Consider the following 25,615-nt stretch of genomic DNA (forward strand, 5'->3'; position numbering starts at 1 on the left):
AACTAAGGTGTGTGTGTCTGTCAGTCCTCTCTCACAAACCACTTAGGGATTCAAACGACCAAAGAAAGTCTCACATCATAATATATGTTTTATTACAATTATCAATTTTAACCTTATATTCCAGTTTTTTTACATTTATACAGATTACAATGATCTGTTTACATTACAATATGACCCATAAATAGAGTAGTCCACCTAACCAGGCCCTATAAAGCATACTGGTGTCATGCAAGGGTCAGGGCTGCAGAAGTCTGAAAACTAAGAAGCACATAAATGATGGAAATAGCGTAATAGAGTATGGTCATACTCTGTCAAGCCACAGTTGACATCCTATTTTTATGTTTAAAACCTTTGTTATGAAAATGAGTTCTGTAATTGCCACAAAAAAAACTTTTGGAACTTGGGGGTATAAAAAATATCCATTATGTATCTGAACTTTACAATATTTACATTCATATCTGCACTGTTAAATAATCATTTCAGTTTGTCTTTAGATGTTGCTTTATAAATATGTTTAGCTCTGAATAAATGAATTCAATGTTTTTTGTTACAGACTACTGAAATGTGTTTGGTATTTGTATTCAATATCCTAATTGAGGTGATGACCAGTGCTGTGTGTTTACATGTACTTCCTGTTTACAGAATTTAGAAATGTGACTGACTATTTGGATTTCTTTTCTCATTTCAAATAGTGGCAACGAGATACAGATGGCTACAGAGCACGTTAACTTCAAGCTGGGGAAATCATGAAAGTCTTAAGAAATGATACAGTTCTTCCCTTTGTGTCCCTTCTTCTTGTTGGACTTAGTCCGGGGGCCGTAAGGCGGCGAGGGGAGGCCTGCCATGGGGCTGGGCAGGTCCTCTGTGTAGTAGTGTCTGTGTGGCCGGGGCTGAGGGATGGGTTGGCCCAGGAAGAAGCCCTCCTCCTCCGACTCTGAGGAGGAAGATGAGCAGGTGGAGCACCAGTCGTCGTCCTCCGCACACAGCCCCAGAAACCTCTCCATGGCTGGGCCCTGCAGCCCGTAGTCGGGGTTGGCGTGGGGGTGAGCGTGGGGCCGCTGGATGTGGCCTGGCTGGCCAGCCAGGAAGGCCTGGGGCCCCTTGGGGTTGACGGCGTGCCCTCTGTGGTCCTCTCGGTAGAACACGCGGGCCCTCTCCTTGGGCACCAGGTGGAGGGCGTTGTCGGAGCGTGACTTGCGGCTTCTGCGCCGCCTGTGTTGGTGGTTGTGATGATGGTGGTGATGATGGCGTCCAGCGCGAAGCTCCTGGTCGTGCTCCTCAAAGTGGTACGCCCGCCGCCTGGTCCGCTCGCTCATAGGGGGCTGGCGCACTGGCAGGTCACCGTAGCAATGGTTGTCAATGACATCGTCTGAGAATTTGACCTGCTGGGGCCTGGACTGGGAGCGTGTTCTCCTCAGTGCGGGGAGGTAAGGAGGCTTGGGTCTCTCCTCTGGTAGAGGGGCCTCCTCCTCATCCTCCTCCTCCTCCGGGACGTTCTCCTCCACCTGCTCCAGCTCAGACGTAAGGCTCTTTAGGGAATTGGCACTTCGATGTAACATGGAGGAGTTCAAGGTTCCCATGTTGCTGGTTTTCTCACAGTCCTCTGTCTCCAGCTCCTGGTAGTTGTGGAGAGAGTAGACCAGCGGTCTGTCCTTACTGTCGCCATCAACGGAAGCCCCTGTGAGGAGAGAGTGAGTTAGAACGAGGTGAAATGTTTTCGACAAAATGTGGACGTGCAATGTGTCTCGTCTCACCTTCCACAATGCCATGGGTTGACGCTAAACATTTCATTTGGACATTGAACGTTAGGTTGGGTCCACTATAGTTCAGTACCTCAGTGGAGTCACGTTCAGGCGAACCGCTCTTACCGGTGATATTGGAGAGTGCCAGGGAGTCCATGGAGTCTCTGACGCTCTGCTCTGCCTGCTTCAACTCATCGGTGATGCACTCCAGCGAGTCATCGTACCACTGCTTCTCTTCTCTCTGGAAGCCCGCTCCAGCTCCATGCTCCAGCTCCAGCTCCTGGATCTTCCGGCTGCTGGCCGGCCCAGGGTGGCTGCCGTAGGCCGAGTCCCCAAGCCCGTCCTGGGACTGGGCCCAGTACATATCAGCCTGGTACTTCTTACTGGCCAGGCTCTGGCTTCCCCCTCCGCCGACCCCACCGCCTCCGCCGGCCATCCCAGCCTTCACCTCCTGCTTCAGCTTCGCCTCCGTCTCCGTCGTCCACGGGTCGGCGGGCCGCGGTTCGTCCGCCTGCTGGAAGACGCCGTGCTCGCCAAACTTGAGCAGCAGCTGGGTCATGTAGTCCTCGTGCTCCGCCCACTCCTCCTCCCGGTCCTCGGGGGCCTCCACCTCCTCGCCGCGGCCCCGCCAGAAGCGCTCGTCCGACAGGCTCATGTGCGCCAGCTTGTTGGTGAGCGTGTCGTCGTTGGCGTCGGCGGTGAGGCCGGGGAACTTGTAGTTGACGGAAGGCGAGAAGAGGAGCGACTGGCGGCACTGGTCGGCCGAGCGGCTGCTCTTCCCCATGCGCACGCTCCGGCGCGACTCGCGGGAGCGGGCGGACTGGAAGGCGGAGTCGGAGGAGTCGGAGGCTTGGACGTCCTCGCCCAGGCTGCACACCTTGGAGCAGTAGATGCGTCCCTGGCGAGGCAGGAAGGGGCAGCCCAGCAGGGAGCTCTTACACTGGGCACAGCTGAAGCAGCTCTCGGTGGCGTGCCAGTGGAGCCCGTCGTAGGTCATCTGGGCATGGTCCACACCTAGGAAGCAAAGGGGTCGAAGGGTGAATATCCTGCAGATTTTACACTTAAATGTACATTTGATTTATTTGGCAGCATTTGTTTTTATCCAAAGTAATGTACAACATGGTGCATGTCGAAGGTACAGCAGAAGATCAAGGATCAGAAGTGCAAGGATTTCGGTGGTCAGAGTCTAGAGATGGTCTGTATTCACTAGCCACATCACAATGTAACCACATCTTAGCTACTAGGCACGGTGGACAAAAAAAAGACAGCTCCTTTACAGCAGTGTATTGGACAGTGCACATGGACAGTACCAGGTAATAATAATAATACAAGACGGTTGTTGTGTGTTTTCTAGAATCAAGAGGTCTCTTGTGTGGCTTGCTGACAGACGTCATATTGTATCTTTTTAATTTGCAGTCACAGTCTCACATGTCATAAAGGGTACCTTAACCCTTGTGTTATCTTCGGGTCATTCTGACCCATCAGCCGTGTGACCCACCGTCGTATTGCGACAAATTTACCCCATACAAAAACAAAGTGAAGCATTTTCTTTTAACCGTTGGGCTGTCGCAGACCCCCCACATTGCAAAGGTTAAAAGAAAATTATTTTTATTTGTTTTTGTATTGGGTAAAACTGGGTAAACACAACGATGGTTCGTTATGAACCTTTGGGTCATGTGACCCGAAGGCAGCACAAGGGTTAACAGTGGATTTCCAATTGATCACATTTGACAGTGGCAGTGCCAGGGAAGTACAGAGAAAAACTGACAACCATCTAGTCTGAATATCCCAGAACAAACTCACCAATGTGTTCCCCACAGGCCTCACAGTACTCGGCGTAGAGCGATTCAAAGCAGCCGCAGCAATATGGCCGCCCATCCTTCATGATGTAGCGCTGGCCTCCCAGAACTGTCTCGCATTCAAAACAGGAGAAGTGCTTCATGTGCCAGTGGCGTCCCTCCGCCTCTGTGCATTCATCAGCAAAGATAATCTATGGAAATAAACACACGGTTAGATAGTCAATGTCTGGAAAATGACAGAGAACTCGTTCAACAAACGTTTCTAAAATAAAGCTGGGAGGATTTCCTCTATTTGAAGATACAAGTTTAAACCTGAGGCATAGCTAGAACACAAGTTACTGAGTTTATATTGTTTATTTTTGTCTCACAGAAAATGAGTAATTCACTGAATCAGTCAGTCGGTGAGTCGGTGAGTCAGTCACGGAGTCTCTGTGTCCTAGCTCACCTCATCGCAGGCTGTGCATCGAGGTTTCAGCAGCTCTGCGTGGTGTCTGCCACAGTGAATCTTGCCTTCTTGATAGAAGTAGATGAGGTCCACCAGAAGCTCGTTACAGGTGGAGCACGCAAAGCATGCTGGGTGCCAGCACAGGCCAGGGCCGGCCCTTGAAGCAAGCACGGCCATCTCTCCTCCATTCACGTTCTCCCCACACTGCGATGGACAGGACAATACTCAGGAACGCAGATTCATTCTGTTCACCACAGCCACAATATGTAACGCCTACTGAATGATTGCATCAATCAGTCTCTACCCAAAAAATGTTTTGCTACATTATTATGAAACTGTGGTTGAACACAATCACTCTAAATGTTTATTGTATGACTTTAGGCCAAACTGTCCTCAGATGTTCCCCAATGTCCTGCCCATTCTCATATGCAACTGCAGACTGTGCTCTGCGAGGCCTTAATCTTGGGAGCGGGTGTCATCTGGTGACCACAGTTCATCCCACTGCAGCTCTGTGACTGGACCGGGCCTGGGGGGTAGAGATACAGGGCACAGTCCCCTCCATCTGTGTCTATCCCCCTCAGTGTATGTGGCATCTGTCGACTTAGAGGGAATTATGACTGTGGTGCCTGTGGTCTTACTGTGGTTGATGTGTTCTCTCAATTATTTGTCTGGGTGCCATGTGGGGACACACACACACATACATGAACAGGCCATGAACAGTGACTGTAGTCGCACAGTAAAAAAAACACAAAAAAACGTCTGTCACTGGGAGTGGAGTGAGGTGAGGCGAAGCGGGCCTGTGTTGGGGTTGTGTTTTGACAAAACTTAATAGTCACCCCCGGGCTGCTCACAGACCATAGTAAACAGTGAATAAAACACTGTACTGAAGCACAGGGCCAACAAACTGGAACTGCACTCCAAACAAGTCAAAAGGAGCTTCTGGCTGATGTGCATGGCTGCAGATCCAGCATGTGTTTAGTTGATCTGTTACATAGCATGGTTTAATACTGAGCTCCAAACTCCTCGCTCTCCCTATGTGTGGAGGAACGGAACACCACTCATACCATGACAGAAGGAAAGGCCTACAACAAGTGCGCGTGTGAGTGCACGTGCTTGCACGTTGGGCACGTACATGCTGGCAGACGTGTAGAAGAGAGCGAGGCAGCAGTTTCAGCGTGCCTCTCCCCAGAGCCTCCTTCTTCCTCTGGACACTGAACATGTGTAGCTCCTTCTTCTCCTCCTCGCTGAGGGACTGGCAGTAGCGCACCTGGGGAGGAAGACGGAGGAAGCAGGTGAGCGCGGCACCGTGTCAGTGTCCTGGCACAGGGGAGAAAAGACACCTGTGACCCCTGCTTGCCCTTGCAAACTCCTCCACCCTCCTCCGAATCCAATTTGTGAGAGGTTCTGTACCACCCCAGACATGGGGCGAAGCTGACTTTTAAACAAACAAGCCTTGTGTTTACAGTGAAATCAAGAGCTGGACCACAAAGGGAGGAAGCCAAGTAGAAGACACGCAGGCCTGGGTAGACCTCTGTGTCTAAGGGTGTCACTGTAGTGACACCCTTAGGAACATAAAGGCTCCTAGAGCACCATCCCTCTACCCCACTGGGCTCACATAAACTGGCACTAAGGCAGGAACCGAGGGAGGTAGAACACACAGGCTCCCAGCAAACATCATAAAGACATCCCTTGTGAAGCATCGTGTCCCAACACAAACTGGAGACCCTAAATACCTCTGTGACGGTGAGAAGGGCTATCTTGTCGCTGAGAAAGGAGAAGGAAAGAGATGCTGCTCCTCAAACAAGATGGAGTTGGGCGAATTGAAAGGGAAGGGTGGGACAATGGGTGGTGGCCCGGCAAAAATGTCTTCAACGAGAGGGCCCATTGGGACTGACTTTATGATACATACACGAACAACACGCACACGTACCTCATTGTCGTGCGGAGGCAGTTGGTAGAGGAGCTGCTTGATCCTGTGCTTCTCTCCAGGACTGTTCACGTAGGGAACCTTGTCCTCAGGCAGACAGGAGAAATACAACTGCACCTGGATCAGAGAGGAGAGGGGAGGAGGAGAAGTGTGGACGGGGGAGCAAAGGAGAGGACAGGAGGCAAAGGAACGGAGAGGTTAGAGAGGCTGAAATGAATCAAATCCCTCTTTATTGCTCCTGTGGGAGTTAAAATGATAGACAACAGCTAGTGTGTTTCTTTCTCCTATGTCAGACTTAAGTACCACAGGTATGTCAACTTAATGTGGACAGTGAAGATAGAAATCGTAGATATTCATTGAGCCTATAATGACTCCGTTAAGTAAACCGCCTGGTCTTTACAGTCTCAGGGAGGGGAGGAGAAGGGAGGGCTTGTCATATGCTTGACACTGGCTGCAGGGACAAAGATGAGTGTCTTTTAGTGTTTCTGTGGCACTTTGACCCTTGGGGAGCTGCAACTGAAGGACGCTTTATGAGGCTGGGGGGTTATTACAGTCAGGAGATAAAGAGGAGAAATAAGCTTCTCTCCTGTGTGTGCGTGTATGTTTTGTGTTTTTGTGTGTGTTTGAATGAGGGAGGGGGGGGGCTTCCTGCTGCTGACCGTCTAGAGGGGACAGCAATTTACCTCTCACCTCCCATCCCCCTAAGACCACCCCCCCACACACATTTGGCCTGGCCATAAATTATGCACATTTTCCCCCCTGCTATTAGGCCCTATCCTGCACCCCAGGGCTGGGACCTGGGGATCCTCTTAGCCAAGCTGTGTGTTTCTCCACTGTAATGATCACCCATAATGTGCGTGCCATTCAGGAGAATAGCAGCAGTAAAGGCATTACAGTTGACCCACGCATTTTCTACACAAAGGGGCCCTGCGTAGATGGGCTCTGGGGCTCTCCTGTTGCTTCGCAAGCTCCCCCATCCTCTCCCTCTCCCTCTCTCTCTCTCTCTCTCTCTCTCTCTCTCTCTCTCCTCTTTCTCTTTCCTCATCTCTCATTGCTTCCATGTGTGCTGGTCTTAAACGTGGAGTGGAGGAGGAGAGAGCAAAGAGGTGGAGGGAGAAAAGGGATAGAGAGCGAGAGAGAGAGAGGGCCTCCCCAAGTCGATTTGGGAGGTTGCCACGTCACGCTCCTTGCGGGCAGACACACACACACACACACAGACAGACACACAAAGCCAGGGCTGTGGATGGGCCTGTAAAAGGCAGTGTCTAGCCTCTCTTGAATCCTGGTTCAGCCAGTCAGGTACTAGGTAGGTTAGGAGGTAGCTATTGGTAGTTAAGGCCTCCTGGTAAAGTCCTGCATTTGTCTAATCACAAGCAGACTTTTCCGTGCTGCAGTTTGTAAATAAAAATACACATCCTGTCTCTAAGTGGCTGCTGGGTGGGACTGCGTTTGTCTCAAACAAAGAGAGTCTGCTCGACAGGAGGCCTCTGCTATGGATATCATTGAAAATGTTTAGGAACAACATATTTCTGGGTCAGTGAAATGGGTTAGCAACGTAGAAGCTCTCTTCAACAAGCAGCTAGAATCGGGTCACTTCTTTTTTGCCACCTGAGCATTCCACACATGAACCAAGGAAACACTCAAGTAACAGTCAAACTTTTCTCAGCAGAAAACAATAAAATGGCCAAAACTAAAGTCTTGCACTGTACATGAGTACCCCTACACATCTAGTTTGATGTCTGGTTAGAACTTGTATCACAGTGTTCTGTAGCTTCTAAAATGGTGTCAGAAAGTACACAAGGAAGTAGAAGAGTCTTTAATAATCCCCCGGTTACATTTATACTGCAGGATCATGCACACAACACATGCCGGGACACAGAGCAGAGCGATCATCGTGTTCCAGCTCACCTGTTCAGGTCGGAGACCGGGGGGGACCCACGCATACTCCTCCAGAGCACAGCCAGAGTCGTCGTCCGACGTGGAGCTGCGCTGGAAGCCAAACGTCAGCTTGCTGACTTTCTGCTCCATCATGTCCCTCTGGCGTGCCACGCCGCCCTGGTGGAAGCCTGCAGAACTCTCCAGGTTCATCTGACTTCAGCTTCTACTGGAGGGAGAGAGGAAGGTAGGATGGGAGGAATGGAGAGAAGGTGGGGTAGAGGGAAGGAGGCAGGCAGGGTGGGAGGAGTGGAGGAATGAAAAGGTCGGAAAAAAGAGAAGGAGAGAATTGCGTTACGGAAAGAGACATGATAAAGAGATATGATACAGACACAGTACATTACCAATACATAAACACATTCCTTGAGTCAAGGCGACATTGCTCGAGCACTAAACCACTGTTTGAGTCACACCATCAAGATCCCCTTCATGTGGGCTGACGTCCATGAGAGGCCATTACTGTGCAACATATAAACAGCTCCTTATTTATCTGCCTTGGGTTTGTTAATTTGAGGAACATCTTAAGTAGGACTTGTGCCTCAGTCACCGCCATTGTGGTAATGTGTCATCTCCCCTTGCCTCCTCATGTGGCTCCCTCCGAGCTCCATTAGAAGATTCCAGAAGTGTTACAAGGTGACTTCCTGACTTGTTTGGTGACAGTAACCAACAGCTAGCCCTGCGTGTAATAAGTACCCGCATTCAACAGGGCCAGGGGTTAGGGTGAACTGAGACAGCACATTCCTGTCCTGTAATGTAACTCACCCTGTCTTGAACAAAGACACACCAGGATTAACACCAGACATTGAGCACTCACACTTCAAGGTTCCTGCGTATCTGCATAGCACATGTTGAGGAGGGGAATACGTGATAGCTCATTGTGCTGCTGTGTCCCATATGAGGCCGACATATGGCTTGTAATGATGGGTTCATCACTGGAGCCCCAGTCCTGTATAAACACTGGCCTAGCCTTAGAGAAACACCCTCCCTGTGGATAACGCTGCCATATGGGGAATGTCCACAGGCCCTGCTCGTCCCCCCTTCTTCTCCCTCTCTCTTCTTTCTTCTCCTCTCTTCTCCTAGGGCTGTTTGTTTTTCAACCTGCCAGAGCTGGGGGAAGAGGGGGTCTAGAAGTTCATCCCTTCATCTTTTGGACGGAGGGGGGAGAGGGCGGATGGGGTGGACTGAGCACTTGCAGACAGGTGAAGAAGGGATGGATGGAGGGGAACGACTGACTTGTCTGGACACTGACATGGGGGGATTGAAATAGGGCCGAGAGATCAAAGGCTGGCTGATTCACCCCCAGGTTGACCCACGTGTGTGCCCACACACATAGACACCAACAGAATTACATTTGACACACACGCACAGACCTGTGTGACACACTAGCACACATAAACCACACAGACAGTGTGAAAGTTTATTGCGGACAACGTGACAGCGAGAAAGTAGGATGAATACTGTCATGTCGCGGAAATCTCAGATCCAAAAGGTTTTGGGTAAACTTTCGGTCATCGCTTCACATTATTCCACAGATGATTTGTCAAACCGAGGCATGCAGAGCCTTTAAGGACCACCAACCAGAACTTAATTTAATTCCAGGTTCCCTTTATCACACTAAAGGTACATTATCTTTGGACAGTTTATGCCTAGCTGGAAACCCATAAGGGGCAACTATTCACAGACAGAACAAAGGACAGTGCAGTTGTGGTCATTTCTCATCTCACTACAGTTCTGACTGAGAGATCTGAGGAGCCTAGCCAGGAACAGCACAGTCTACTGCCCACCCCACCCTCCCTCACAACTCCCACCCCTCCCTCGTCCCTCCCTTACCCCTACCACCCCTCTCCACCCCTCCCTCACCCCTCCCTCCCCTCTCCACCCCTCCCTCACCCCTCCCTCCCCTCTCCACCCCTCCCACCCCTCTCCACCCCTCCCTCACCCCTCCCCACCCCTCCCCCACCCCGACCTCACCCCCAGACCCCCATGGCTGGGCCAGGACATGCAGGGGTGGGAGACAGCTGAGAAAACCGGCCACACTCCACTGCTGCCTTTGAAGAACACAGGCCTGAGACTAGAGGACTAAAACCAATGCTCTACCCCTGGAATGTCATATATGCATGGATGCTGGAGAGTGTGGTTTACAGACACGCACACACAGACACCGAAACACACACACACACATAGGACACACTAACAATATCTTCACACACACAAAAGCACTAAATGTGCACGTACCACATACTGTCCATCCACACACACACACACACACACACACACACACACACACACACACACACACACACACACACACACACACTTACAAGGGCCTACCAGTCCAAGTGTCAGCTGTATGGTCTGACTCTGTTTCTCGTTTAGCATCAGCTCTTTGTGAGATAGCAGGCTGGCATGCCTGGACCCCTGAGGAATGATTAACTGCTCCACACACAGCAGGCAGCTACCGTCTATTCGTACCCACCGCCTGGTCCCAAGGACGGGCTGCACACCCTCACCCTCACCACCATATCTCACTCATGCCAACAACTGGCATGCCGTCCTCAAGGCTGCCCACACCAATCCCCTCGAGACACAAGTATGATGGACGATGCTGTTAGGAGAGGACAGTTGAGCGATTCAGAGCTTTATGGCAGCATTGTGCTGCAAAGTGTCAAGTCAGGCGGTTAGGGTATGACACCTCCCGTCGAAACGCCTCCGATGCCCTCAACAATGGCTCTCTTTGACAAGGGAATCAACTTCGAGGCTTGTTCCATGAAGAGCCTGTTTGCCTCCTCCGGCCTTTTTGTCAGTCTCTCTCCCTTGAAGGTGAGGTCTCTTATCTCTACATTCTCTACGTGGTTTTAAAGCCCTCAAAACTCAGATAACCTGTCTTCAGACGAGAGGAATAACACTCTCCTTGTTCTATTCATGTCTATTGACTTGCAAATGAGACTAAAATACCCACAAAAAAATGAGGTCTTGTTCGAGAATGGGGTGGATTTCACTTGGGAGGCAGCTAACTATAGTATAGAGTTCAGCCAAAGAGAACAGATGAAACTTTACAGTGCTGCTTCACGCTATATCAGACACACTTACTGCAATTGTAGGAAAGATGTTTTTGCGTGTCAGACAAGGCCCTTCAGCCTCTAGAAACTTGGCCTGACTCAATGTGGGATGTCAGACCGGAGATACATCTCTGCCAGAGCTCTATGGAGAGTAGACAGGCAGGATACCTGAGTTGGCAGCAGCTCTGATGTCAGTAATACCTTCCTTCTGAACCGCAGCTGCAAGTTTGCTAATGCAAATGTATGCAAATTATCCCTTCAGATGTTAGCCAGTTCATTTCCTCCAAACTACAACCGTACAACTTCTTCAATGAGCTGTCCGGCCGTTGAACCATTTCACCACCCTGCAGCTAACTGACTAACGTTTCCGCTTCGTAGTTTTGGCCGAACATAAAAAGTGAGCTTCAACAAGGAGCTTGTGGTCTGTAGGGTATCTGCCACCTCCTCCCTCTCATCCTCCCACACAGGCCAGACCCCTGCCGTCCTGAATGTTTAACAGCCCCTCTCTATTGTAAAGGTGCTTGTTAACATGGCTTTGGGAGCTCTGGACTGCAAATCTGACTGATCTGCCCACAGAGGCCCTTCTAGCCTCCAGCCAGGAGGGGCAGGGAGGGGGTCAGGAGGGGGTTGAGACCAAGGAAGAGGAGTCACCACTGGCTTGTATGGAAATTCTATTGACAATGAAGAGGGATAGAATTGATATGAAGAGATGACAGGGACAACAAAAGGATTATTCTGTAGATAAAATATGATTAATTTTCAGATTATTCAAAGAAAATGAACAACTTTTACAGTGCGTGGTTGTTACACAGAATGTAAAGACCATTTCACAAACTGCAAACTAACATCCCTTCCTTTCTTAGGGAGGTGATATATTGACATTTCAACAAAGAGCTCAATTCCAAGAGTGCTCATTGTCAGATACACTCAGCTAAAAACACGACAGCGAAACAGCCTCAGATGAACACATCCTGTGAAGCAGAGAAGGAAAATGAGCCATTTCTGGTCCAAATTCATGTCAATGTTCCTGAAGGAAATGAATGATGGACAAGCACACAACTAAACACATGGCCCTCCTTCAGACTGGCTAGGCCCAACATGTTTGACTTGGCTGGGACTCGCCTGGGATGCTGGGTCGGTTCTGCTGGAGGAGGGATAACACGATACTCATTTCAAAGTCTCCAGTTGGGTTTTTTGGACTCTGACTCGTCTGTTTTTGAGACAAACAAGATATTTCTGTTCTCCGAAAATACACAGCAGATGGTTTTTAAATCCAATAAACGTACGTTTTTTCATGCCAACTCGTCACCTGTTAAAAATTCACAAGGCTCTTGTTGAAAAAACCCATGAGAAAGCCAGTTACAAATCTTTCCGCATTTCAGCCTTCTTTCGTGACGTTTACTAACAAAAGTAAAACTGGATCCTTCTTCAATTTTACAACCTTGTGTGTACCTAAGTGAAGCTTTACAAAATAAACATATGATATCCTTATGCAATACATCACAGCCAAAGTCAAACCATTGACAGAATTGGACCAGACTCAAAGGAAATGTTACACTCCACTTTAACCAGGAGAACATTAGAAGAGAGGTGGCCCGCCTGTGAGTGTATGGGTCTCACTTGAAGAGAGGGGCGCTGGTTCCAGGATTGGGGGACCTCCAGGGTCCTCCCTCCATCCCAGGGGGGGGTGTTATTGGGGATTGAATGGGAGTGAGCGACGTCTCCTTAGCAACCCTCTGAGACAGACCACCTCCTGCCCACTCCCTAACACACACGTGCTGCTGTCACACACATCCCATCCATCACACACACTGGCACATCCCACTGCAGACCTGTATTCACACCGCCTGAAGAAAAAACGAGGATCCCAATTTTCTTCACCCTCCCCCCATGCAGTGAGGTGAAACATGTCCAGGGTCTTACATTGAGTATGATATGAAACACATAGCAAATCGAATCTAAGTCATGTGAGCATAATGTGAGCTATTGCAACTCAACAAAATCAAGAAATACGTCCTCTCTTGTTTGTTATATAGAAGAAAAAAAATGTATAAAGTCTCTTTGGAATCCCCACCTCAACCTATGAAGCACTGGCGGTTTGGGAGACATTTCAGCCTAGTTTTTACAGCCTCTCAAAGTCTGACTCCCAATCAAAGCACATTCCAATGAAAATCAGATTAGATCCACTCCAGTCATGTTCCCTTAGCGGTCTTACCTTAGTATTGGGCAAATCTCCTGGACCCAGACTCTCAAGATCTATCTCAGTCCTCCAGTCCTTCAGTCCTCACTCTGCTCTGTGGTCTGTGCTGCATGTCTCCAGGCTCCAGCCTCTCTCCCTCTCTCACTTCTCCCCTCTTTCTCTGTCTGCCTCTCGTTCTCTCGTTCTCTCCCTCTTTCTTCGGCAGCTCTAAATCCAGGACAGCAGCCTCACCCTCCCCTGCACGCGGTCTCGTCTTCCAGGGCTGTCAGCGCAGCAACAGCCCATATCAAAGCAAGGACGGCAAAAGCCAGAGGTGTGTGTCCGTGTGTGTGTGTGTGTGAGGGAATGTTTGAAGGTGTGTGAAGGAGGGCAGCACCAACAACCAGATGGCCGTCCCACTCTTGCCCCCCCACCCAGCTCCCCTCCACCCCTCTCTGAGCCCACCCCCTAACCCCAAGACTAGCCACTCAAAACGGGCGTCTCCCCCTGGTGACCCTCCCCTCACACTTCAAACACACTTCAAATGAGAGCCATCAGTGAAGGAGCCCTCAGGAACTCTGCCCAACAAGCACATCAGTGATTCTCACTCTGCGTATCAACTCTTGATAAATGGAAAGCTGATAACAGACTGTGTTTAACTTGCCATCCCAAACTGTAGATAACTTCCACCCGGAGCACAACCCTCATCAGCCCCAGTCCCTGATACTGTCAGCAGCTCTTCAACACTGAGACAGAGTGATCCAGCTCCTTTTTCTAATCCACCGGCCTATTTCCATATGAATGCCAGTAGCCATCACAACACAAGTGAGCCACATCCACGAGGAAGCTCCAATTATCAGCATTGTCTCGAGGGAGATATAAGCTTGGGGGTATAACGTTACAAACACAGAAATCAGCTGCTTTAAAACTCACTTGCCACAATGCAATCTGATCTAAGCCAGCTAAACTCTTGGCGGCCAGCAATACACACAAACGATATTTGTCATTTTTAGGATATGAATATGTTTGTAGGCAGTGATTGTCAGCGCTGTCAGAGATGGCTCTGAGACGAGCCGGCAGACCAGTTGACCTCCCAGTCTCCTTCACCTCCTGAGGAATGTCAGAAGGTGAGGCTTTTCCTGTTACTTCTGAAAACAAAAACACTTGGTTCTGGGTCAAACCCTGGCCAAGCAGACCTATAATGTCCATCTCAAAACAAAGTTTGTCACCCTGAGAGGCCAGTTATGGAAGTAATAATGTTTCTTTCTTCAACATTGACTTATAAAACCCAACCCTTCTCTAGTCAAACCACTGTTATGCTGGTGTGGGTGTGTGTGTGTATGTAGACAAAGCCATTGCAGCAGCCAAGGCCAGGCAGGCAGGGAGTTCCATTCACAGCTGGTGTCAGGACAGGACACAGTCCTTTGTGCTGGCCCAAAGGACTGCTGTCGCTCCATTAGCAAGTCTTAGAGAGGAGGGAAAACTTTGCATCCTGCCTGCAGGGCATTCAAGAAATACATGACGGAAATGCAGCAAAACAACACAAGAAGGTTTGCAGCTTAAGAAATGCCTGAATGCATAGCTGAAAGTAAAACTATTCAATTGATAGATTTTCTCAATAATTAGTAGGCTATATAATGGTAAACTATTATCTAATGTCTCCCAGCCTAAAATGTGTTTATTGGGAGAAAGTTGACGAACAAGTTGACTAAGTTCTAAAGGGCAATACGCACGTGTATATTTTAGAAGACCTGAAGAACTAAAACTCATAGTTTTTAAAACTCACAAAGACTCCCTTACGAAGTAATCAAAAGAGAATATCCCATCTGGTGGTCATAAAACCCCACATTTTGTGTATATATTTATTGTTTTTTGGTCATGTACCAAATTCCATAGAACATGACTGCTAACAGAAAAATACAGGCCTGCATCTTTTGTATTTAGTCATTTAAGCAGACGCTCTTATCCAGAGCGATCTTCTGCTGGTCCTTCTGACACTGTACAGTTCTATTGTTGGAGTGAGATGTAGTTTCCCAGTTCAAGGTTCACCTCGGATACTTGAGAAATATCAAGTCAGACACGGCCCAACATCCCTGACCTTTAACCTTCGGGAGCACCAGATGACTCATAAATCTGTCCTCCTGGGGCTTTACGGTCTGGTCCCCTGTCATAGCCACAACGACCTAACCACCACCCCACACCTGGTCTGCACCTTCTCAGCGCAGTAAAAACACCCAACGCCACCTCCAGCATGCCCCAACAATGACAGGACACTGTCCTCACAAGCACCAACGCCCCACGGTAAAGAGACATTCTTCTTTGGGTCAAAACTGGCCTCGCCCTTGAGAACGGAGCCGTAAAACTCAAACCAGCCATGATAAAAGCAGAATGCAAAGAACTCTGGTTTTGTGCGGTTTGTTAGCATACCTCTTCACCTCTCGGGGCTAATCTACCTCTGGACATTGTTTGACTGAGATCTTCTCAGCTGTGGTGAATGTAAGTTGATTGCTCTAGCATGGGAGTTGAGGAGGGGCAGGGAGAAGGTCAATCCACGCTGCCCAAACCATCTAACTGTTTACTGTCCTTCACAACCATTGTTGGGAATGGCACCCACTGATGTGTGAGTTACCTTATCATAAAAGTAGGCCTGTCTCAAGGCTTAAATGACTTGCCAATGGGTATTAGCAGGACACAAGCCCAACAAAAGCTTGAGTCATAAAGACCAGTAAAAGCCTATCACTCTACTGTAATAACAATCCTTTTACGCCTCGAAAGAGGGAAGAAAAAGGTCAACTGGTGGAGCAGTCAGTGCATTGATATTGACTTAGCTAGATTGGCAGTGACAACCCCAGGTCAGACTGTGAGCTGGTTAGCTCCATAACCCTCAGATAACCTCTCTTCCAGTTTTCACACTTATACACTGGGGAGATGAGAGCACACTGTATTCCAGTTTGAATGTATCTGTAGTAATGTCCTGTTTTGAAGATTTGTGGAAAAATACATTGAAACACACTTGACCTTGTTTAAACCAATTTCAGCATCAGACAATGTAAAGGAAAAGATTAGAGGATATTCCGTCTTCAGTTTTGCATACTTATTTGATTACAAACCTTGAATACATTATATGTTGATAAGATCGAAGTAGAACAAAATAATCCCACCAGTACTGCATCACTGCAATTTTGTAATCAAATTCTTCACGCTTTATAACTGGATTATGCTTCATAAGGATATCAAGTTGGATTATTACAAATATAACCCTGGTTTAGAAGTTGATCACTGTAGAAGGAATACACTATGTCAGACATCATGTCGATGAGTATGCAGCTGGTCAAATTTTATTCTATTCTGTTCTGTTCTTTTCTATTCTGTACCCAGTGTAGTATTCAAAGGCCAATGCATTGCATAATACGTCTACCATATATCATCTCTGAGTGCTCTTAGTCTTGGGGCGGTATTCTACATGTTTCTCCACTTTATAGCAGTAACATTACTGTTGAACTGCATCAGCCACAGTGCTGGAATGTCGGATAAGACAAGTCATCGTATTTCACCCTCGATTTGACAGCCTCTCACCCAGTTGTAAAGCTTGGACCTCATTGGGAACAATGGGAAGTGAAGCGCCTCAGTTCCCGGGGCTGTTAAAGGGAGGAAGCCCTTTTATTTGAGGGCACTATAACTTAACAAAGGATGTGGTGGTTTACACACAGCATAGGCCTGGGCTTGAATGGGCCACTCTTACACTCCACACTTACTCTCACTCACAAAAGCACTGCATCAGCAAAGGGCCAGTCCTGTCATGTGTGGTCCCCCTGGCATTACATACTCTGAAGGTAATGAATAGACATGTTAGCTTAAAGGGTAACGTCCGGTTATGACGCTACATTGCTATGCCTTTCTCCTGAAACTTTGTTTCCTCTTTGGTTTGTAGTTTTTTTCCGTTAAAGCTTTAAAAAGTGTTGGGCTTTTTTTCACAAACCAATTAGGTATGAGCGTGTCCTGTTTCTCCTCTTCATGTTGAAACAACACTCTTTCTGGGTTCACAAGGTGAATCCAGCTCTCTTTGAATAACCTTTGACCTCTCTCCAGACTTGGAGGTCACCTCGGCTTCATAACGTTTGACACGCAAGCCGCAAACGTTTCAACAGAAACGTTCACACATCTGGGCTGTCCTCTCAAGCTGGCCTCAGAGTTAAACACTATATCCGAGCATGTCAAGAGAACCATTTCCTGTTTCGGTTTTAGCCCCGAGCTAAACTTGAGCTTGTGAGCGGACCGCCTGCTCGAACCAACATAGGTGTGAGCGCTCGGAGCTGTAAGGTCGTCGTAAGAAGAAGAGGCAGTGTAAAAAGAAAAACATCCCCGCTCTCACACATGGAAGCGTTTTCCAAACCTGCGAGGCTTCAAAAGGCGACCACCGCATTCAACAATACTTCGAAACAGTTAAGCGCTGCTCAGTCAAGATCCCACTAATCATTAACATTCCAGGAGAAACACTCCGTTACACTCTTTTATAACTGGCTAATTAAACACATGCTCCAGTGCCGCTGCACAGAGGAAACTCTGACTGCTGTAAGTAGGGATGCTTCTCTCTAACCCAGCTTAATTGGACACAATTTAAGTAATTAAGGTGCTAGTAAAAAAACAAAACAAAAAAGCAGAAAGAAGAGAAAAGAGGCTAAATTGCACCCTTCCCTCCATGGGTTCCCCAAGGCTCTGATGTTGACCCTTTCACCCCATCACGTGGCTAGCGGTCACAGGTACCAAGATGAGAGCTCCAAGGGGTCAGGGGTCAGGGGACAGTGACGTCGCCCATCCAGACCTCTTTATTAGATGGTGTTCAGGGTAGGGCTCGGCTGAGGTGTCCAGCTAGATGGTTTAGCGCTGGTTGGCTGAGCAGACCCGTTGTTTGACCGTGGCCATGGGCTGGCTGGGGTCAGCTCCCCCGTCTCCCTGGAGACTGTTGCCCCGGGAGACCAGACTAGAACTGGGAGTCCTATTGTAGACACGGTGAAAGGACCAGGGCCATCACAGTGACGGAAGATGTCCACTGCCTTGGCTTTATGGAAGTTTTACAATGATAGATAGCTTTGGATAAAAGCCTCTGCTAAATTAATCAAATGTGCTGTAGACATACAGAGCGATAGAGAGACATCGGAAGGTCTTGAGACCTTGAGACTTTTCCACACTCCAGTGAACAAATACTCAAACTCATGAACGCTAACGCAACCCAGTGTGTCTGGGAAGGGTCTGGAGCCTGGTGAAGGTCCCCAGAGATGTCAGCGAATCAGACGCAGGCCAGGCCGGGCCCATTAGTGGCCTCCAGGAGCTGCCTCCCCAGCAGCTTTATCCATGTGGTGTATTTGAGGAATGAAAAACAGGACACCAGTTCAGGCCTGTCTTATCACCCCGAAGATTAGGGATGCCATTCCCCCCTGCCCAGGGTTTATTCTTAGAAACCAGGCCTGGGTTGGGCCCTGACCAAGTCCCCTTCTGTCAGCAGCTCTGTGTTATTGTTGGAGCTGCAAATACTGAGGTCACTCAGCTAAATGATTTCAATCCACTTTTATGAGCGGGGAGTGGTTAGGCGTTTGGTTCGCTGTTTGTCAGCCCATGCGGGATTAAAAAAATTAATACAATACAATTCTGGTCATTCTAATGACGTAAACATTTTTATATTTCATTTTGTGAACAGCTGACCAATTTTTATTGATCGTTCTACCATCGTTGAGTCATCTGCTGCCCATGATTGTGTCAGTGTGTGTCGGTGCACAGATACACACAGACTCACATCTGGTGTGTTGCTCCACTGTTTTATTTCGGAGCCCAACCCCTAACAGGAAGACAGTGTGAGCATACCAAACAAAAGCTCCCCTCTTTGAAATCTCCACTCTCTAGGAGCTGTGGGGGAGGTCGTCGTGAGCAAACAAATCAGTCCTTGTCATCTGGCTGGGTCTATTGTGGGCCCAGGGGTTTGCTCTGCAAGGTATGTCCTCAGTTGCCCTCTTCGTCAATATTTACCCACCTGTACGTTAGCTAGCTAACAGCCCGCTCACCGTCCGTCCCTATGTCATCGTGGCTTCCTCCCCCAGCTGACAAGCAGCATCCTCTACATGAGGACAGACATCAACACTCCAGGAGAGCCATGTCAGTCACATCTGCTTTCTTGAGAACACATCTAAACTTGGTGTAATGTCTCATCCAAAACACCTTCATCGGCCACCCGATGGGATTTGAGTTATGTAGAAGTGTGTCAAAGTGATTTAAAGAGTCGACGTACGCTACAGAAATAGCTGCTCAGAGAAGTATTCCTTTTCAGCGCTGGACCACGCTAATCTACCCCTGAATGGAGACATAACGATGCCCATGGCACCGTATCAATAGATGACACACTAGCTAGACATGACTTCATGTCAGCAGCCCACCAGGGAGAGGACAACCCCCTGTTTGAAACCAGACAATCTCCTTAGAGGTGGTGTGACTGCTTATGCTGGATTGACTGCAACTCACTAAGGGCGGGATCTCATGATCAAATCTAGAGAGACAGAGAGAGAGAAGGGAAAGACTCAGATGGAAGAAGAACGCTAGAACTAGTAATCTGAAGGTTGCCAGTTCGATTCCCAGCCGTGCAAAATGACGTTGTGTCCTTGGGCAAGGCACTTCACCCTACTTGCTTCGGGGGGAATGTCCCTGTACTTACTGTAAGTCGCTCTGGATAAGAGCGTCTGCTAAATGACTAAATGTAGAAACCCGGAGAGGGAGAGAGAGCCTTTCCACCACAACTCCACAGGATAGGGAACCATGTCCTCTCTCAAGACATTAATAGAGGCCCTTTACCTTACATTTACATTTAGTCATTTAGCAGACGCTCTTATGCAGAGCGACTTACAGTAAGTACAGGGACATTCCCCCCGAGGCAAGTAGGGTGAAGTGCCTTGCCCAAGGACACAACGTCATTTGACACAGCCGGGAATCGAACTGGCAACCTTCAGATTACTAGCCCAATTCCCTAACCTTATCCTCTGCCTATCCTCCCGCTCTCCTGCAGAGGGTCTACAGTAAGTAGTAACAGTTCTCTAGTCATTATCAAGCATGTGTGTTCATTTGAAACCCACTTAACAGCAGAAAACGTCCCCCGGAACTAATATGAGTGCTTGTTGTGGAGAGTGGTGGGGTAATAGGTCAAGTGTTGCACTATGGGAGCATCACCACGGTTGGCTCCAAAGGGAGTGTCTGTGCAAGCGTATTGTCTGGCTTTTTCCTTCGTATGTGCTGGGTTGGAAGATCATGTTAGGGACGTATCCCTTCACCAGATGATAACCATTAAGACAGGGCAGAGCCAGGACAAAGGGTTTCTTTCATCCTGCTAGAAGGGGTTAATTAAGGCCTATTCACCTCAATAGTAGTGGAGAGTCTTTATTCAGTGACTCATTTGATATGAACTTCAATCAGAGTAGTCCCTTTATCTAGAAAAAAAAAAGAGTTAGATTCAAGCCTGTCTATGTGCTGTACTTTATGGGTTTGTCTAAATGGTGACAATGCAACCACTGTGGACCATCTAAGTTGGCAGCCATCCAAAAAAAAAAAAAAAAGATTTGTCATACAGTTGTAACAATGAAATACATGTTATACAGAACAGAGGACGCATTGTTCCACCACCACCCAGATTTGAGAAAAACCTTTTTGGACGCCAACCAAACTGTCCCCGGCAAGTAACCTTTTAGGAAGCATATCCCAGGAAATACCTTTGTTGTCTGTATAAAAAATATGCTCAGCAGAGTCCATTTTTAAAATCCCTTTGACCTTTTCCATATCATCAATTCTGTCTGACTCGACCTCTCTGACAACAGAGGCCGCAGGAATGAGCCCCATAGGAAGAGGAGGAGGGACAAGTGTTTTGCATACTTCCAACCAGGGGTCCGGAAAGCTCTAGAAGAATCCCCTGTAGTGGACCAGGGAAATTAGCTGTGCTCTTTAATGACTATCTCGGAGTAATGTGTTTTCTTTGCTTCTCTTCCCGTGACGTTGTGATTACTAGGATCCCTGTAGAGGGAGAGGAGGAGAAGAGGTGAAGAGGAGGAGAAAAAGAGGAGGAGGAGAAAAGGAAAAAGAAAATAAAAGGAGGAGAAAATAATGAGGAGAAAGGGGTCAAACCAGACCCAGGTTTGTCAGTCTTGTTTGGTTTACCACCTTTCCAACCATTGGGGCAATGGGTCACATATACAGAGGTGTACTGTGTACACACATACTGCTAGCTCGGCTAGAAGAAAGACCATACATCTTTTTCTCTATGGCCTGTGTTATGGATATTATAGATGATTTATTTCCAAGAGACTAAGCATCATGGTATAAACACATGGAGGACATAATGAAGCATCTATGCGTGTGAATGACTTTCATCATCTTGGTGGTCTGATGGTTTCCCCCACAATTACGCAGTGTGGTAGGCAGAGATCTGGAAGGGCATTAAATCCAGAGTGTGAGCCAAGACTGTTTTTCCCAAGCAGACATCGTCCTGTAACTCCTAATAAACAGAGCTACGTCTGGAAGCGGTAAATCACTAACTAGCTTTAATCCCTTTAGAATAATGCTTAGCATGTGGACTCAATAGGGGCCACCGGCACATCTCTCACTTGTACGCATCAGCATGTTGAAGGTTGAGAAGACGGCTCGTTTTGCATGGGGAAACATGAAGACGACGAATGCTTAGTCCACTTCCTCCCTCTCTGAATGACCACACAGAAACAGAGGTCTAAAAATGACCAACCAAGTACAGCCATTTACCACACGGCCCGAGTGTCCGTGTGCGTGGAGACCACCGGCGTTTAAAACAAGCCACACTGCGTACAGCTCCCTGCCAAGCTACCACTAACAGTTTATAGCTGGTGGGGATCTGCTCTGCAGTTTGTCTATGGCAGCGCACTCCTATCCTCCTCTCACTGCACTCAGACCATGAAAGATTGGCTTCTTCAGACAGACTGCTCCCTAGAACAAACTGGCCTGTCTGGCTGGCCAGTCTGGGATAAAAAGCCTGCCAGGGTGTTTGGCTCATGAGCGATTTACACGGACACGAAGATGATTCATCCTGCCATGCACAAATAGGTCACTGTGTACATTTCATTGGTTTGGGGTTTTAAATCAACAGGTAAATGTATACACTCTGGCACCCACCAAGACTTACATTCTACTCATTTACACTTGGCTTGGTGTCTACACTGCGTGTGCATGTGTGTTCCAGACGTAAACATGCACTGGCATTTGCACTTGCACACACACATGAACAAACACACACACACACACGCACACAACAAAATGTCCCACTGTGAATGATTGGATTCCTGTCTGTGATACGGTCTCTGCTCCACTTCTCTCACTGCAAAGACCCACGAATGTGCTGAAACACAAGAGTTCTTATGTCATGGGGGCAGTCAGTCTCTCTGGTAGAAAGACGTATTATAAGATGCCTCCCTTGAGAATAAGCAGACATATCTTTTCAAGCCCTTTCAAACCCTGGAGGATTCAACAATGCCTTACAACATACAGAATGTACTACTGTCTCCTTTACATGATTAAATTAGCACTACTGAGCGCTTCATTGGCCAATAAGAATTTAAAAAAAATCCAAGACGATGTCCAAAAGACTTTAAAATGAGTTGGAGCTTTCCTTTTTAGATCCACTTAATGTTAGAGAGAAATAAATATAAATGCTCTTTGGTTCTTCTGTTCGGGAAATCATGGATTCCGAGAGTCCATGAAGTGATAAATCTTGACATGACTTGACATTTGGAGTCCATCCATAATCATGTATGGGACGCTTGTCCCAAATTCTTGTACATTATAAATAAATTTGTAATAAACGATTTACAACCAAGCAAGACTTCGACCAAAACACTTCATTTCCTAAACATGCCATTTAAGCGAGGTCATCTAAACAACCAAAAGATCACAGCTGGTATGTTTATCAGCCATATTTTTGGTCAAACGGCGAATAAATGGATTATAATGGATTCGGATGTCTCTTCACAGAAAACACTCAGATAAACATCTGAGAATGTCCTGAGCTGTGAGCTAAATGTAAAACCAGTGCATGTTGGACACGCAGCACTAATGCTCAGCTTTCCCCTCGTGGTCATCTTGATTGTCTAACTAAAGTAATGTTGTCCTCAGCTGTCATTAGCATTAAAAGGTTTAGGATCTCGCCCGACTTCGAAAACTTTCCTAGGGAAGTGTCAGCTGCTATAATGGGTAAAAACCCTGCTGAAGGGAGTGAGTCTATCTTCCAGCCACTAGGTGACACCGCCACCTAGATTTCTGATCTGAGTTTCCCTCCCCTATTTTTTTCAAGAAACACACACACACAGTGCCAGAGTGCGTTCACACACTTTCTCCACTGACCAGTTAAACATGCAACACAGAAACACCAATTCTGTCAATGACACAAATTCCTGAAAAGGTGAAAATTGTCTCAGTCCGCTAAAATTCCGTGGCTGACCACATTAACTGAACTGAACCAGACTCCACGCTGGCCGTGTGTCCAGAGCAAACCAACACATACTCCACAAAGTCCCTTCAAGCATGAGAGGGTTCCGACCGATGTGTGAGAGCCGACTGCTCTTTTTTCACCTCCCCAGCCATCAGGCTTAGTCAGAGGGGACTTTGAGGGGTGGGAGTGGTGGTGGTGGTGGGGGGGGGGGGGGGGCACAGAGCTGGGGCTCAACCCAGTTCTGTGTTTTTCTTCATCCAGCCCCCCAGCTGTGGCCACAGTGACAGATTTCGAGCCAGGCTGAGTCCATCCTCCTGCTCTCTGACTGAGCCAGGGCCACGCCACAGAACAAGCCTCCAGAGAGCATACAAGCTTAATGGCTTATGTTGATGTTTACTGTCCCCTACTGGGAGCATTATGTGAGAGAGCCTTGTTAAATATAACATGGACTGCTCCCTCGTGCTTTTTATATTTTGTGCAGACTGAGACAGCCCACCGGGAACATTTCTGAATCTAAAGCGTGTGCCTGTATTCCCAATACAACTAGCTGTTTGGAACTATTATGAGTGAGAGAGCTGAGATGTGAGCTGTTTCTTCACATTGAGCAAGTAGCCTACTTTCGGGTTCCATTGGGGCAGTCCAGCTCTGACATTTTCCATCAACAGCAACACAGCGAGGGTTACAAATGCTGCAACTGGCTACATTTGTATAAGAACATGCTTTACACATTCCCTCGCGCCCACGGGACCGGTTGTCCGCTCCGCTTGCTCCGAGTTGAGACAGGACGGCGGATCCACAGTGGGCACAGTGCGCCGACCAGTTGTCACCAAAGTGACAGGCGACAGCTGAGTCCATACATCTGGAAACTAGGGGGGCACCGCGATCCCACACACCCCACTTCCAGACCACGTTTCTCCGCATATTCATTTAAACGAGAAATCGAAAGCATTATACCAGATTTTGTAAACGTATTTCACATATGAGCCCAGTTTATTCCACGCGAACTCGAATGAATTCAGTCCTTTGGAAAATAATTAATTGCATCATGTAAACTATGATGCACAATATTACCTTTTTTGATGTCACACAGTGAGGAATACCATAATTTAGTCTGTTCACGGTTGAATACGTGCACCGTTTCCTAGAGATGCAGGGATTTAAATATCCGTTTCATACAAATACCTGTGGGTGTGTGGTGCTTGATTTAAACTGCTTAACGAACAGCAGCTGAAAAGGCATTACTCAAGACGGCTCACACTGAATGCGGTAAACAATACAATAATAATCTTACCCAAAATTGTTCAGTTGTGATAAACAAAGTGTCCGGAACCAATATTCCTGAACTTGCAAAAATGATTCACGTTGCGTCTCATTGGCATAGGATGAAAAGTCCAGAAAGTGCCAAGCTATGCCGTTGAAGTGTAGCCTTCCCTGCGGTGAGCAGATAAATTAACCTAAAAAGTTGGCAAATACATTTGAAATAGAGGGGACAAAAGAACGACTTTCTGGCGTTCATCTACAATTGTCAAAGTACCGCAGAATACACAGGCGCTCCGCTGGTAATGGGCTCAACTCGTGAGGCACACCGAAATGACATTAGCGGTGCGCTGTGCCTATTGGCTTAAACAAGCAACCCCCACCAATTCTTGAGAGACGGACATTCTTGGTAGTCTGGAAAACATTGAATATTTGCAATGAGTTTTGCCTCTGTTAACATTTATACTGAAGGCATATAAACTATACCACCAGTGAAAGAAAGAGCTGAGCATATTTCCCTAACCGCATGGGCTGACAGCATTTTCAAACAATTTAGCCCTTCAAATAATTTCTATGCATAACTGCATTACTATGCGAAAGTAGTTATGGCATTGGTACTATTGGTTTACATAACTTTCTTCATCCAAATGTTTCTCTCAGGTGTTCGACTGATGGGCCCCCTCCCTCTACCAGATCATTTGCAAAGAAATAACTTTGGATCACAATGAGTTCCCCTCGGCACCAAAGTGAAACAGGTACAAGTGTGCACTATGTTCTCTCCGTTGGCCA

General features: G+C 47.7%; 1 protein-coding gene across 5 annotated transcripts; it reads right to left on the minus strand.

Moving 5' to 3' along the window:
- Window positions 1-63: 63 nt before the first annotated feature.
- Window positions 64-25,128, minus strand: prickle1a (prickle homolog 1a). 5 transcript variants are annotated; one of them, XM_062461396.1, is made up of 8 exons: window positions 24,861-25,128; window positions 7,822-8,014; window positions 5,917-6,030; window positions 5,119-5,253; window positions 3,987-4,190; window positions 3,546-3,732; window positions 1,869-2,756; window positions 64-1,678 (listed from the first exon to the last, which is right to left on the minus strand). In XM_062461396.1, the coding sequence occupies exons 2-8, from the start codon at window positions 7,999-8,001 to the stop codon at window positions 756-758; spliced, it is 2,631 nt and encodes an 876-aa protein (XP_062317380.1). In that variant the 5' UTR covers window positions 8,002-8,014; window positions 24,861-25,128; the 3' UTR covers window positions 64-755. The 5 variants fall into 5 exon arrangements, with proteins under 5 accessions (XP_062317380.1, XP_062317381.1, XP_062317385.1 ...); XM_062461397.1 differs by having other exon boundaries at window positions 7,822-8,017; XM_062461401.1 differs by lacking the exon at window positions 24,861-25,128 and adding an exon at window positions 24,641-24,663.
- Window positions 25,129-25,615: the final 487 nt, after the last annotated feature.

The sequence above is a fragment of the Osmerus eperlanus genome, chromosome 5 (assembly GCF_963692335.1).
Source record: "Osmerus eperlanus chromosome 5, fOsmEpe2.1, whole genome shotgun sequence".
NCBI lineage: Eukaryota > Metazoa > Chordata > Actinopteri > Osmeriformes > Osmeridae > Osmerus > Osmerus eperlanus.